Below are 14,270 nucleotides of genomic sequence, written 5' to 3' on the forward strand. Positions count from 1 at the left end.
AAATATAACTCATCCTCTAAAAGCTGTCCAGTCTTACTGTTACTTTTCACACTTTATTGTAGATAAATCACAGACTCTATCTATCTATCTATCTATCTATCTATCTATCTATCTATCTATCTATCTATCTATCTATCTATCTATCTATCTATCTATCTATCTATCTATCTATCTATCTATCTATCTATCTATCTATGATGATGAGCAGGCAGGGGGCGTTGCGAGGCCGCCAGAGAACAGTCAGAGTCTGCACAGAGCTGTGTGCTGGCAGGGGGAAGCTGATCGTGGCAGAGCAGAGATGGTGCGCAGCTCGCTGGGACTCTGTGACCAGCCGTCTGTCACTTTTACCGGGGCTCAGTTTTCTGACATTACCACGGAATGGGAAAGACTGGATTGATTTTTTTCTACATTTACACTGCATGAATGTGTTGCGTAATGCGACCGACAATAGATGCCTTTTGGGGGAAATATTTATGATTTGGGACGATTTTGTTGGAGTAGCTAGTTGCTAGCGCTGGGCTAGCGACTGTGCTCTCTACTTCGAACGTATTTTGCAAGGATGCTACGGTGGATACGACAGCAGCTGGTAAAACTGCTTCCTTACCTTTCTCATTACGTTAGCCTTCATTAGCCCACAACAGCAGTCATGTTCTACAGAACTCAGCCCACGGAAAGCTGTATTAACTTTTATTTGGGTAAAATTTAGCAAGCTAACCTAGCCAATTAGCTGTTGCCAATATGTCTAAAACATTATTGTTTGTCTCGCAGCTGTGACAGCCAGGTGTAGGTTAACATGTTAGCCACCTTCCCAGCTAGCTACTGTTGATGAGCTGACAATGGATAACTCTGTTAACTAGTTGAGACCGGAGTTTTGAGTTTAAATTTGAGTTTATATGAAGTTTGCTAGCATTTTAACAACAACTTACTCGTGTCCCATTGAAAAATACTTGGAGAGTCAACTAAGTTAACGCCAGCTAGCAGGCTAACAATGTAAAAAGTTAAACAGCGTTTCTAACTCCACTACATCTAGCTAGCGTTAACTCTTAACGTTTGCTACCTCACAGTACTCTAACTTGGACGGAGTTTTTACTTGTTTATTTGTGTCAAAAGAGTCAATAAACCAACTTTACAGCTGGTTAGATATTAGCCTCAAATCTCTAATATAATTATACACAGTGACCTCTCTTATGTTAACTTTAATGAGACCTTTGTATCGGTCTAGTGTTTTATATTTATTATATAGCCAGATCTGTATGTATTGGCTTATATTAAACATCAACGGTCTTCGATTGATTACATGTGTTTCGAGAGCATCCTGTTTTTGCTGTAATCACCTGTTGTTTGCCCACAAACATGACTGTATGGTGACACCTCGACAGGCAAAGGCATCAGTAGAGCAGCTTACCAATAATAATAGACCATGTCAAATAAATTAGTTATACCTGACTCTGATTATAACTACTATTGCCAGTACATGGAGTAACATGGAGTAGATGAATTGAGTTATGAATTATGCTTGAGGGATGTATGATTTGTGCTTCAGTCATGCTGCAATAACACAATGGTCATATGATGGTTTTATGATAGGATTTTCTGTATGTCAAAGTACAGTTCAAGTTTGAATAAGAACCTGCATTGACATACAGTATAAATGAGAGTGGTGTGACTAGTAGAGAGGCTGTGTGAGCATGTGAGGGGGGCATGCCCATGGGAATGCATGAATGAATGAATGAATGACTGCATATTATGAGATGAGGCCAAACTGTTGATGTCACCATAGCCAGTGAGTTTAATCAATGTTAACTTACTGAATTCTGCGGCTCTTGCTCAGTTTGTCAGTGTGTTCAAAAAAGTTTTCTCTTTTCCATTTAGAGATTAATGTTGGCCTTCACTTTTTAAGGAGCACCATAGGGAGTTTGAGTCCATAGAAATTGTAGCCTCCTCCTAATTTGAGATAGCTCAGTTCATTTGACCCATCCCATATAACTGACCCACCTAGTTAATTAAAAATGTAATTAAAATGCATCTTGATACAAGCGGCCTAATGAAAAAGTTTGTTGAGGGCATTTGTCTGACCTTCGTATCAGGTGGAAGGTAATGCACAGATGTTTATTCACTCGCATATTACTTATCAGTTTCTTCCTGGTGACATTGGTCCACATGAGGAAGGAGAAAGGAGGAGGGGAAGGTGGGGGAGTCCTAACAGGCAGTCTGAAAGGCTTTTAATGTCCGTCTTTTTCCATCAGTAATACTGACATCATGCTTGTAATGCTGCATTTACATCATAAAAGACTTACTATGATTACAGTACAAGTAACAGTTACAACTGGGAAAACCCTTTGACGTCTTGTTCTGGAAACGTAAAAGTGTAATTGCAAATTGCATTATTTATATTATTTCTGACCTTTTTCCAAAGCACATCATAAGTTTTTATATTGATATATATATTGTTCCATGCCCACATGGTATTAAAAGTCAACTCACACAGTCAGGATGTCTGAGAAGTGTGATCTGGCTGTGGAACAGCAGCTGTTTTAATTAAAGAAACCACCACCTTCACATTGTCCTTTTCATAACTTCAATGATATATTATTACTGCTTGTGTTGTATGGTTTGTGTGTTGTTTTATTTCCCAAAGGCATACTTCACAGATGTAAAGCTTTGATATTGCTTTAATGCATTAAGCCAGAAGAAATTTCAGAACTGTCGTTGCCTCCAACTGATGTTATTTTATGAGAAAAAAACCTGAAACTAAACTAGAGGTTATGCATTGCTTACTTTGATACACTTTCCTTATCTCAAACAAATTTCAGTCCCTGCAGGCTAATTTTTATGTCAGAGTGAAATGGAAAGAAACCCACTGAAAGAAGTGAAAAATGGATAAGATTATGTTGATAATTGTTATTTGGTATGTATGACATCACAAATGTTGTTATCCTGCTGAACTAACAGGATGTCCTACGCTTTTATAGTCTCATTCATGATCATTCTAGGACATTGCTGCAGCAATCCTAATAGTCTATTATAATAAAGCAGTAAAACATCAGATAATTAACCAGTCTGTGCCAGTTCCTTATCATCTGCAGCTGTGCTTCAGGCTATTCATTTCATGCCACATGTTATTAGATATGTGTTTGGCATGCCTTTGGTCATGTTAGTATTGCTCTTGTCATCAGCAATAGCATCAAAAGCACCTCCCACCGCATCTGACCACAGGCTATTGCTCTCTGTCTTTCTCTTGGTGTTGCAGTCTTTCTGTCTTTACCGTTAGTCTTTATGTGACTCCATCTCTCCCTCTTTCCATCCCTGACTAGCTCATCCCATTTGATTAAATGCTCTTAGCCTGCACTACGACTCAGTTCATTGCCTTGGTTCTGATGCCTTCAGCTGTCTGCCAGCCATTGTTCAGGGCAATTATTCCTCCAAGGCAGTTTGGGACTTGTAGGCTTTACGCAGGAAGTAATTACCTGTCGGTCTACAAATTGATGGAGGCGCGAGAGACTGGGGGCAAAATGTGTAAAAAAAAAAAAAAAAAGTATGATTTCTTAGTGTTTACAAGAAAGACACATTGCAATTGTTGCTATACTGAGAGTCGTACTTATGTTTATTTTCATTGCAGTGCTGCCAGTAAAAAATGTGAATGAGGCCTGTTATTTTCTTTCTAATATTCAGTGTCAGCCTCTTTAAATCTTTTCTAATAGGGGAAATAAAAATGAAAAATGGCTTCTAGCAGGGCTCACCTTATTGGTGTACTTAATGAAAAGGTCAAGTGCCTCTAATCCGCGCCAGTCATATTTAATCGTCAGCCAAGTATGACATCAGCACAATGAATGTTTAAGTCATAACCTGCATGTATGTGTATTATCTACACTTGTAGTCAGCCTGCATTGGAATAACTTAAGTCTATATTAACCAAACTTGCTGGTAGCTGTAGTGCTGCAGAGTTATATATACGGTAAGAGATCTGGATCAAGTTTAAATTTGTTTAAATGTTTAGTTCTTTATTTTGGTTATTTCAAAATTCCTCAAACATTCAAGGAATGAATTAAAAAGTAAATTGTTTACCTCTTAAAGTGAAATGCAGTGTGGTACTCTTTACGTGAGAGTCATTTGCTTGACATAACTGGGATAGTGTGGACCATTGTTGTCATTTAATATCTGCTGCCCCAAGAGGAGCATTAAACGCAGGCACTTGATTTAGGATAGGCCATAGCACAGGGACAATAAATGGTTTTAACACTTCAGTCTCATCGAACAGATAATCCTGGTGTGAGAATATTGTTTTATTTACTGTTAAAGGTAGAAATTACTAGTTTTTCTTGTTGTGACTGATGCTGCAGCAATGACTACATTAAAGCTACATTGTGGTGCTTACAGAAACATTGGGTAACGTGTTTCCCTTCATTTCTCAAGACCACGTCTTTGTTACAGTTGCACAGAACAGTTAAGCATGTACTAAGCTAGCAATTAAGATAACTTAAGTTATGGTGTGGAAAGATACTGATGGTTGAACGAATGACAGCTGATTTATATGATGGTGATTTAGAACCTCAGACACCTCAGACTGTCTGAGAAACTTGGTGGAGAAAGGTAATAAGAAATGTTCTCCTCTAGCAACCACCATCAGGGTCCCTTACAGTAATCATGTAAAAGGGCATTAAGTAATATGTTAACAGTGCTAAAGTGTAACATATTGCCATAATCTATCTGCAGCTCATTGACTAATGCCAGTGACTCAACAATTACTTTGTTAGATGTGAGAAAACCCCTCCCTTGCAGTGTCAGGAAGTGTCTGCAATTGCTGGTACATATAGGTTGATTTAAAATCCTGTATTACTTAATGTCTGTTTAAATGTTAGTGCCTCATGGGAGCTGCTCAGCTGCCAGTGTTAACAAACAGTGATAGCATTGTGCATGTTCCTGTTGATCCAAGAAGCTCTGGTTATAAATGGCAACTCTAAGCTACTGATACAGTATTGTATGTCAACCTTGATTGAGTCTGAGGCAGGATGTTGCTTTAAAAGATTTTTTATGGTTTAACTTTACATGCTCACTTCATCTTTCTTCTTAAAATGTTCTAAAGACTGATAAAAACAAAAGTAAACTTTATTCTGTGAGCTGGTAGAAGCTTTTTCCAGAAATACCTATCGCTCTCCAGAACATTTAATAAGGCATGGTTTATCACAATTCAACACAGCAGGATACACTGAGTAGTTTTAACTAAGTTTCATTCATGCACTTGAAATTTGTAAGAAGTTGCTTTGTAGGCTGCATTTCCCTGGTCAGGAATTCACATGCAGTTGAGAAATGCTGCTGTTTGCTATGACTGAGTCTGCATCAGTGCAGTGGTGAGAGTAGTGTGGTTCCAGTATATACTGTAAACTGTATGTTTGACTGTGTGGATTCTGTCGCTGTCTTTTGTGCAGAGTATCTGTGCATGTTTAAAAAGAACCATGCAATTCAGTGGTTAAGCAGGACCGATACATGGAGCTGAATTTGCTCTGTATGTTATGTCATAGGAGTGCAAGACAAATATCTTTTTGCAGTGAATACATGGAATAAGTGCTCTCGGGTGTGAGAGTCTTTAATCAAAAGAAAATTAATTATGCTATTTGAGGCTACATTAATTATACATTATAGATACAGAAGTTTAGAGGCTAGAAGTTGGTATAAATGTACATTTAGCTATTTTTTTGCTTCTACTGTTCTACTGTGGCCACTGTTTGACCCCTCTTCCATCCATTAGCTTTGGGCTGAGCAAGAGACAACTCTGACCATCTGACTAAAATGAACGTAAAGGCAGAGGAACAACAGAGAAATGTCTTTTAAAAGCTTTGAACAAAGTGGAAAAGAATGGATGAGTAGAAATGGAAAATCCTGCACATATTGTTTTTATTCTTAAAAGTGGATCACTGATTTTCATGCCAGGTGATGAAAGAAAGGGCACTGTGTGCAAAGTTTTAAATAGATTGTTTATGGCATGCTGAAAGTTATTGAAAGAAATGAAGTGATTTATTCACGTAAATTTTGTAAATGAGACCAGCAAGAGGAAATAATGAGACCTTCTAGCTATAGCTACTTTACACTGGGTAATAATGTGCTGTTTTTCAATCTTAGTGTTGGATGTGGTGCATTTACTTTGAAAACAGTAAGAAAGCAGCAGCAGATGGATAGCATAAGAGAGTGAAAGGCACTAATAGATTACATGTGTCCCTGGACAGAGGTGAATCAGTGTGGGAGTGAGTGACGTGGCCCGGATACATTCCTCTGTGTATGCTAATGGGTGTGTGTGTGTGTGAGTGAGTGTGACTGTGTTAGACCTATGTCATTTGCAAATATTTGCAAGCACTTGCTTTAACCTTCTTACTTTAGTTGACTTGAGTGTGATAGAAAGGACAGTACCAGGAAATTATGTTAGAATTATGCAATGAAATTGTGACATTTATGGTGATGGAAATGTGTATAAAAATTGCATCTGTTTGTTTTGGTCTGTGGATGAGAAATCACCAACAATAGCGGATAATGTTAGATATTGACAAATCTAATATTAACCCATGCTTAAGAAGTGTCCATATCAGTTTAAAGGATGTGCAGAGTATCAATATAAAATTTACAGTCATCATGGTTCCTCTAAATGCTGCAAACATGCTTTAACCAGCTATAGTACTCAGTGCTCAGAAACTAACTACAGTATACGGTAGTATTAGTTGAGCAAGTATATGCCACCATCTGTACTTGTATGATGCACAGTAACAGTACTGTAGTTTCTGGTATTGTTTCTCTAGGATGCCTCAATTCCCAACAGAACCTCTGCTGCGCTAGGGAAAATAATGACCCATAGAGAAATGTCTTCACCACAGTAACGGAAACCCCATTGAATAGAAGCATAAAATGTTGCCCAAAGGGGATTTTAGTGTGGTGTAGACTTACAGGGATTAATCGTGCTTTTCCTCAATGCTGACAATATAAAATGACTTACTTTAAAATAAGGTCATAATGGCCTGGTCAGACCTGGCATTAACACCCAGCTCAGAGACACACACACACACACACACACACACACACACACACACACACACACACAAAAAACACATTGAAAACAGACCCGTCTGTCATGTGTTTATTTGCATAAAGAGCGGGGGAAGTGAGATCCGATTACAAGTGGTCACTCGAGACACATGTGGAGACGCATGTTAATGCCAGGTGTGAATAGGGCCAATGTTGCATTGCCTATGAACCACTAGCCTAATCTGCATTTCAGTCAGTTGTCTACAATGCTAATGTCTTGATCTAAGGATATTTTAAATGTAAGTGATCCTCCAGTGGAAATGTAAAAGTATTTCCAGGTCATTGTTTGTGTTTTAGAGAAAAATTACAATCTTGGGTGTTATTGCTTCAAAAATTGTTGCTTATACATTTTCTGTTAATCATCTAAGTATTTCAGCTATACACAAGTGCACATGAAAAGGGGTCAAAGGCACACGTCAACATTTTGTCCTAAAGTACAGTAGCACTGCCCTGCTTATTGAAAGAACTATAATCTAGAGTTGTGTTTAACTTGAAAAGGAATAATTACAAAGAAGAAAAAGTGAGATGTCTATTGTAAATAACTTGCTGCTTCCTTTTTCCCTCCCTTTGCACCTTTTCCATTTGTCCCTTTTTCCTTCCCCCTTCTCCCCACACCCTCTCTCTTTCCATGTATCCTCCCTTCCCTCAGGGCTTTGACCCCCCTCATCAGAGTGAGACCAGGACGGTTTACGTAGCAAACCGTTTCCCCCAGCATGGCCACTACATACCACAACGCTTTGCAGACAACAGAATCATCTCATCCAAGGTACCAAACGTTGCTTATTTCATTGTTGCAATTTTCCCCATGGTGCAATCACAACAGGATTTCATGGTGGTCAGTCAGAATGAGGCAATACATAGTTTCTTTTTACTACACATATATAATTTTATTGTCTTTTAAATACAAGGATATAAAAGTTCTGTTCTAGAAAAGGTTGATGATAAAACGTGTATCATGAATCTTCAGATCTTTTGCTTTATTTTTTCACATAACTGCCAGAATCCCATTTTCAAATTCTGTGTCATCACCACAAAAGCACAATGTTGTAACTTTAGCATCTTTAGCAACAGATGCAAAACAGATGCGTGATAGAAGCACTGTTTATTTATTTATTAACGAATTAGCTGGTTTGAAGCACTTGTTGTTTTGTTTGTTGAAAGATATGAATCATGACATTTTGCATGAGCCTGACCAATGACAACACCCATGCCTGAAGAAAAGAAACTTTAACTGATTTCTGGCACCAGCTTGACTGGTGCAGAGGCAGAGAGATAGGATGAAACACGATTTGTTGATAACAAGATCAACTCAGACAAAAAAGTTTTGTGTTGGTGAGTGGATTAGTGGGTCAGTTTGAAGAAGACAGAACAAAAGGATAATAATCCAAAGAGGCTGCTGCCTGCTCCAGCATTAATGACTTTCATTGATTAGGCAGTTGATTACATGATTGACAGTAGCTTTAAGTTACCTCAGCTAGGATTAAATTGATTTTAAGTCATGCTTGTTGAGAGACAGAAATCTCAGCACACAGACCTTGGTGGACCTGTCCACTAATGTGATGACTTTCACCTTAAAAACATGAAAGCAAGTTGTTAAAACTCCAAATTTACTGTAGTGTAAGTGCAACCACAGTTTTTTTTCTTCCATCTGTTATTCTTTCGAGCCCATGCTGCACAGGAAGTGATGGACTGAAATTTAAGATGAACAAAAACAGTCACAGCAGCGAGTGAGCAGCTCTTCTGAAGAACAGTGTACTCAGCACAACTGGCTGAACTCCTTCACCAAGTAGCAAAAGACTTTGAGGTCCTGCTGCATAAATTCAGGATACTAAATTCCTGTTAATTGAAGCAGTTATATCTCTTGTATTATTTGGAGTTCCAGTGTACAGTGTTGACTTTTTTTGTATGAAATTGTATGAAAAGATTTGAAGACAAATTCTTTGAAAAGACATTTTGTTTTTGTCAGCCATATAGTTACAGGATACATATGATACTATGCCAAGCATTGGTTTTGTCTTACACTACACTATTCAATTTGGTATCCTTTAAAGATGAATTGATGGAAGTTGTTTTCTTAATGTGCCATTTTTTAGTTGCATACCACCAGTCAGAAATGTGCTGGTTTTACTGCCTCATGCATTTGTTTATCTGTAAATCCTCAATGCAGTTTTTTCTTTCTCTTTCTCTTTCAGTACACCATTTGGAATTTTGTCCCCAAGAATCTGTTTGAGCAGTTCAGAAGGATAGCCAACTTCTATTTTCTCATTATCTTCCTTGTACAGGTAATAACACTCCCAATTGCACAAACGCTCACTATTACTTACGGCAGGTGCATGTTCTCCTCAGTTAGATGGTGACAGTTAAAGTATGACCTAAATACAAATGTATGTGTGTCTGTTTAGTCATGAGTGAGTGACTCATTTACTTCTAGGGCCCAGCAGAGAGACAGGTCTGCCTCTGTTTTAACACGTTCCACCCACACATTAAGTTAAACGTGTGACTTTAAAGCCAGCCCTAAGCATTGGGCCTTCACTTTGCATCACTCAGCCTGTGCTCAAGTAAGATTTGGCTTTCAAATTTTCAGACTTCTCCTGATTTATTTGGGCCTGTGTAGTGAAGCCCAAGCAATCGACTTGACTCTGTCTAAAAATGGCTCTCTTTTCACCCACTCAACTTTTCAGTGAAGCTGACGTCAACTTAGTCTGAATTACTGAAAGGAGGGCCTCTTTTTATCTTGACATTATGAACATGATGTTTTCTTGGATGGCCCATTTGATAATTTTTAGGTGGCCTGAGATGAATTCCTAGATAACCACTGTTAACCGCTGTTTCCCTTAACAAACCATGTAAAGAAAAGTCTTCATTGTAGTTTATGTAAATTCTTATTAGAGCTTGATGTTTGTTTTTACTGTTTGTTTACCTCTTCAAATATGTCTTTGGCGTGTCTTCTTTAAATGTATCCTGAGGAGTTTTCTTGTAAACAGAGTTTCAGTTTACAATCAGTGTGACTCGCCTAAATCCATTGTTTGTATCCTCGAGGGCTAACAGACATGTAGATTGTGTTTTCTTTCTCATAAAATATTTGCATTTGCAACAAACTATTTTTTGGTTATTTGAAACTTGCATTGTTTACATGCATGTTTACCTTTCAGCAGTCTTCGTCTTTTCTGCCGTTGCTGGAGCATTGCTGCTTTTTTCGGCACTTCTCCGCCACCTGTCTAGTAGTGGATTATGAAGCACCAACAGGTGTCTGCCTCCATGTTCTGCACTTCTCTAAACTATTGTAGTTTTTGCTCATCTGCAAAAACATGTTTTATATTGGTCACTCAGGTGGCTGAGTGGCTCCATGTAACAATATACTGCCACTGCAACACACCTGCTTCGAGTCCAGTCAGGGCTGCATTTCTTATCCCTTGTCTCTCCCCTCATTTCCTGTCCCTCTAGTCTATACTATCAACTGTTAAATAAAAACAAAAATGCACAAATATATACATATATATTTGAAAAAATATTTGTAAATGAATGAATGAATCAAAAGTAAAATAGTATTTAAAAGTAGAGGTTTTTATTAAACACTCGCAGAGAAGGGTGCCTTTTTTTTTTTTTGTAAAACTACAGTTTTGTGGAAAATGTGTGTGAACCTAAAGTGTACCTGAGTGTAAAACCTTAAAAAAATGCTTCATCACTGATTCAAGTGCTGTGCGTTTGTGTGTATGCTTCTGTGTGAGTAGTTCTGAACTGACAGTTAACCTTTGAAGGAAGTTAAAGATATTTCCTGTTTGACACATCAGCCACCACTTCCCTCTGTTCTCTTTTTAGTTTTCTCTCTAACAGGGAACACCCACTCTGACTGATTCTGTGGTATTATTGTTTGTTGTTTTTAGCACTGCACATCTACTTTGTTGGCATCTCTGCATCACCTCCTTTTTATTTGTCTTTGCAGTTAATGATAGACACCCCAACTTCCCCAGTCACCAGCGGTCTGCCTCTTTTCTTTGTGATTACAGTAACTGCAATAAAACAGGTGAGAACACCAACACATGATAACTTCCTCTTTGTTGTGCTGAAAATGGGGAAGTAACATACACTGTACATGCTGCATGATTAAAGTTAGATTCATTGTAGCCAACAACTTCTGATATCCAACTTGTTTCAACTAAGTTTAGTATTCAGTTGAATTTAAATTTATTAACAAAACTTGTTTGAAGTTGTTCATAATGACATATTCTCTAACAAGTAATGAACTTGGCACTGACACAAAACAGTGTGGTCAGATTAACATACGCAGCTACTAGTCAGCTCAGTTGACCTGTGACTCGTGCCTGTCACCACTGTTGTAATAATGCTTTATTCCACTGTGACCACCAAGCTGGCAGCTGTCAACTGCATTTTGTTGGTTACTGAATGAGTGTTTTCATAGGGCTATGAGGACTGGCTGAGACACAAGGCAGACAATGAGGTGAATGGGGCTCCAGTGTTTGTGGTTCGCAGTGGAAGTCTGGTCCAGACAAGATCTAAGAACATCAGGGTAAGATGTCTGAAACGTGCACCTTACAGGACCTAAGAATAACTTTTCACACTTCATAGCCAATTGCCTTAACTAACTTTAGCCTAGCTGTTAAATTCCTGGTGCTAGTAGTGTTTCTGTAGAACTAGACTGTATAGAAAGATAATATAAGAATCTTCTATGACTGATGCATTTGTCTCAGCAAATGCCAGTGTCATGTAAATATTATTATTTGACTGTATTGAATCATACTGTATTGAATCATACTGTATTTCAGCCTGTCATTTTCCTGAAGACTGTTGGTGAACCATAGTGACTCATTTTTGAGCTATTTGCACACTTGCAGCATCCCATTAGCAATAGCAAGTCTTTCTCTTTCCTGTCCTCTCACTGATGAGGTGTCTTTCTTACCTGGTTATACGTGTAACTCAGAACACTGTAGTGCACATAAATCCTCCGAAGAAGTCGGGCTTCTCAGAGACACTGTAACTAGTGTGTCCAGAGCCAAAGCAATGCTACCTGAATGGCATGTGCGCCTTAGTCAAACAGTAAATTAACCTTTTAAGCTTGAAGCTCTTGGTACAGTTTACCCAGTCACAGCCAGGATATCTGCTGTCACCTGGAGTGAAAGAGTTTATTTAATACAAAGACAGAGAAGTGTGCAGAGTTGCAGGGTGTTTAGAAGCCTGAGAATTGAATACCGGCAGCTCAGAGTAACAATGTTGAAATTGCTTACTTGTTACTCAGACAATCATCTAATTATGCAGCTTCTTTGGAAGTGTTTGTAACAAACAAAGGTGCAGCAGTGCTGTATTATTACTTAAAAATTATGAATTTGAATACATGGAAAACCCAAAATTCAAATTTCAAGAAGATTTTGTCGTAGGCAGGTACATTGTCTAACTAAACCTATAATTTTAGGTTACTGTGGCACATTGCATAGTTTGAAGTCATAATCGGCAAAAAGAGATCATTTCGTGCATACTGAAACTAACCTGATTGTAAGACAAACATTTTAGGATGACAGTCCAGAATGTTTTTTTCATCATGGTCCTATACAAAAGGAAATTTAATTAACACAAAAAGAACAGTTAGAAATAAGTCAAGATTTAACAATCTGTGTGTTTGTCTGAATTTGTGTGTGGTGTGCATTGATCTTGGTTTGTGTGTGATTTTCTTCCCTCCATCTAGGTAGGGGACATTGTTCGTGTGGCTAAAGATGAAACGTTCCCTGCTGACCTGGTGTTGCTGTCATCAGATCGTGCAGATGGCACCTGTCACATCACCACAGCCAGCCTCGACGGAGAGACCAACCTTAAGGTGTGTGTGTGTGTGTGTGTGTGTGTGTGTGTGTGTCTGTGTGTGTCTGTCTGTGTCTGTGTGTGTCATCCGTGTTGTGTCTAAGTTGTGGTGTGAAAACATTTAACAGTCTATTACTAAAGGTACTCTGTGAGGTTTTGTTTCTTTCTGCAAAAAGTGTTGTTTGTAGTGCAGTCAACCAGTTGATTGAATAAACAAGATAGCCACAACCACTCCTGGGATTCAAACCTGCAAACGCCTCAAGTCAACTGCTCCACCTTAAAAATGCCCCGTGGAATGTAAACAAACAAGCTAAACTTCTGTTAAAAGTTCATTCATCCAGTGTTTTTCATCAAACACTTACATGTGCATCCTTGTACACAATTCAAACAAAGTGGGGACCCACACATAAAAAAACATTTTGAGGTGACTACTAGCACTACTAGTGGTCAAAAACTCCACGGGTTACCTTTTAGGTTGTGTAGCTTTGTGCTCTGAAGAACTGCAGCTAGTGGGTTTTTATGAATGGACTCACCAGTGATGATAGAGGTGATGCATAGGAAAAGAGGGTTGATGACATGCTGATACTCCTGTAGCATAAGGCTGATGGAACTCATATTAAAGCCCTATGCATGGAGAGAGACTCACCCATAAGCTATTTAATGGGAATTGTTTGCATATAATGGGAGTTCATCTGTGATTAGTTGGAATTTAGAGTTCAAATGGCAGTCCTATGTGTATCTGTCACATGACTGATGGCAGCTTGTGTGTGTGCCTGCCAGGTGTCTGCATATCATTAAAAAAAATTAAAATGACTTGGATATGATTATATAATTTCACTATAAAACGCTTCCTATCTCTTAATTTTATATTTAGAAAATTCCCTCTCCTCTTCCCTCCTCCCCCCCTCTCTTCCCTCTCCCCTCCCTGCCTTACCTCCCAGTCTTGCCAGAGGCTATGTTGCAAAATTGTATTTCTAACAACATTTTGCTGTTTCTGTTACAGTTTATTTATACAGCATGATGGGTTTTTGTGTTGGCCTAGAAATGTGTTTGTAAAATCTATGCACCTTTTGATATAGTTCTAAATTGGTGTCAACCGCAGCTGTCTGCATGCTGTATAGTACAGTGATACTACACTAGTGCACCGTCTTCTTGGTGTTGGAGTTTTGTTGTGTTCGCCTGACAACACGGACTAATCACATACATGCAAGTGTATATTCCTGGTAGATTACTTTGTAGTGTGAACGCCATATTTCTACTATTTAACTTGTCATTGTCATGAATTTCTAGAGTTGTAAAGTCCTGGCTTTGAGTATTATAAACCATTATGATGTGTTTCGACATCTGATAAGCCTTTAAATACATTAATCTGTCACTCCAGCTGAACTCTGGGG

At 38.4% G+C, this 14,270-nt stretch overlaps 1 protein-coding gene across 2 annotated transcripts in view; it reads left to right on the forward strand.

The window, feature by feature from the left end:
- The first annotated feature begins 284 nt into the window (after positions 1 to 284).
- Positions 285 to 14,270, forward strand: part of atp11b (ATPase phospholipid transporting 11B) — a 52,374-nt gene continuing 38,388 nt past the window's right edge. For both annotated transcript variants that reach the window (XM_087180015.1, XM_087180016.1), the window contains exons 1-6: positions 285 to 586; positions 7,718 to 7,834; positions 9,261 to 9,350; positions 11,012 to 11,092; positions 11,489 to 11,596; positions 12,767 to 12,895. In XM_087180015.1, coding sequence (XP_087036141.1) covers positions 560 to 586; positions 7,718 to 7,834; positions 9,261 to 9,350; positions 11,012 to 11,092; positions 11,489 to 11,596; positions 12,767 to 12,895 — 552 coding nt within the window. In that variant the 5' untranslated portion in view covers positions 285 to 559. The remainder of the gene's footprint in view (positions 587 to 7,717; positions 7,835 to 9,260; positions 9,351 to 11,011; positions 11,093 to 11,488; positions 11,597 to 12,766; positions 12,896 to 14,270) is intronic.

The sequence above is a fragment of the Seriola lalandi genome, unplaced genomic scaffold, assembly GCF_002814215.2.
Source record: "Seriola lalandi dorsalis isolate HSWRI2012SDOR001 ecotype SW California unplaced genomic scaffold, Sedor1 jcf7180002054885, whole genome shotgun sequence".
Classification (NCBI taxonomy): Eukaryota; Metazoa; Chordata; class Actinopteri; order Carangiformes; family Carangidae; genus Seriola; species Seriola lalandi.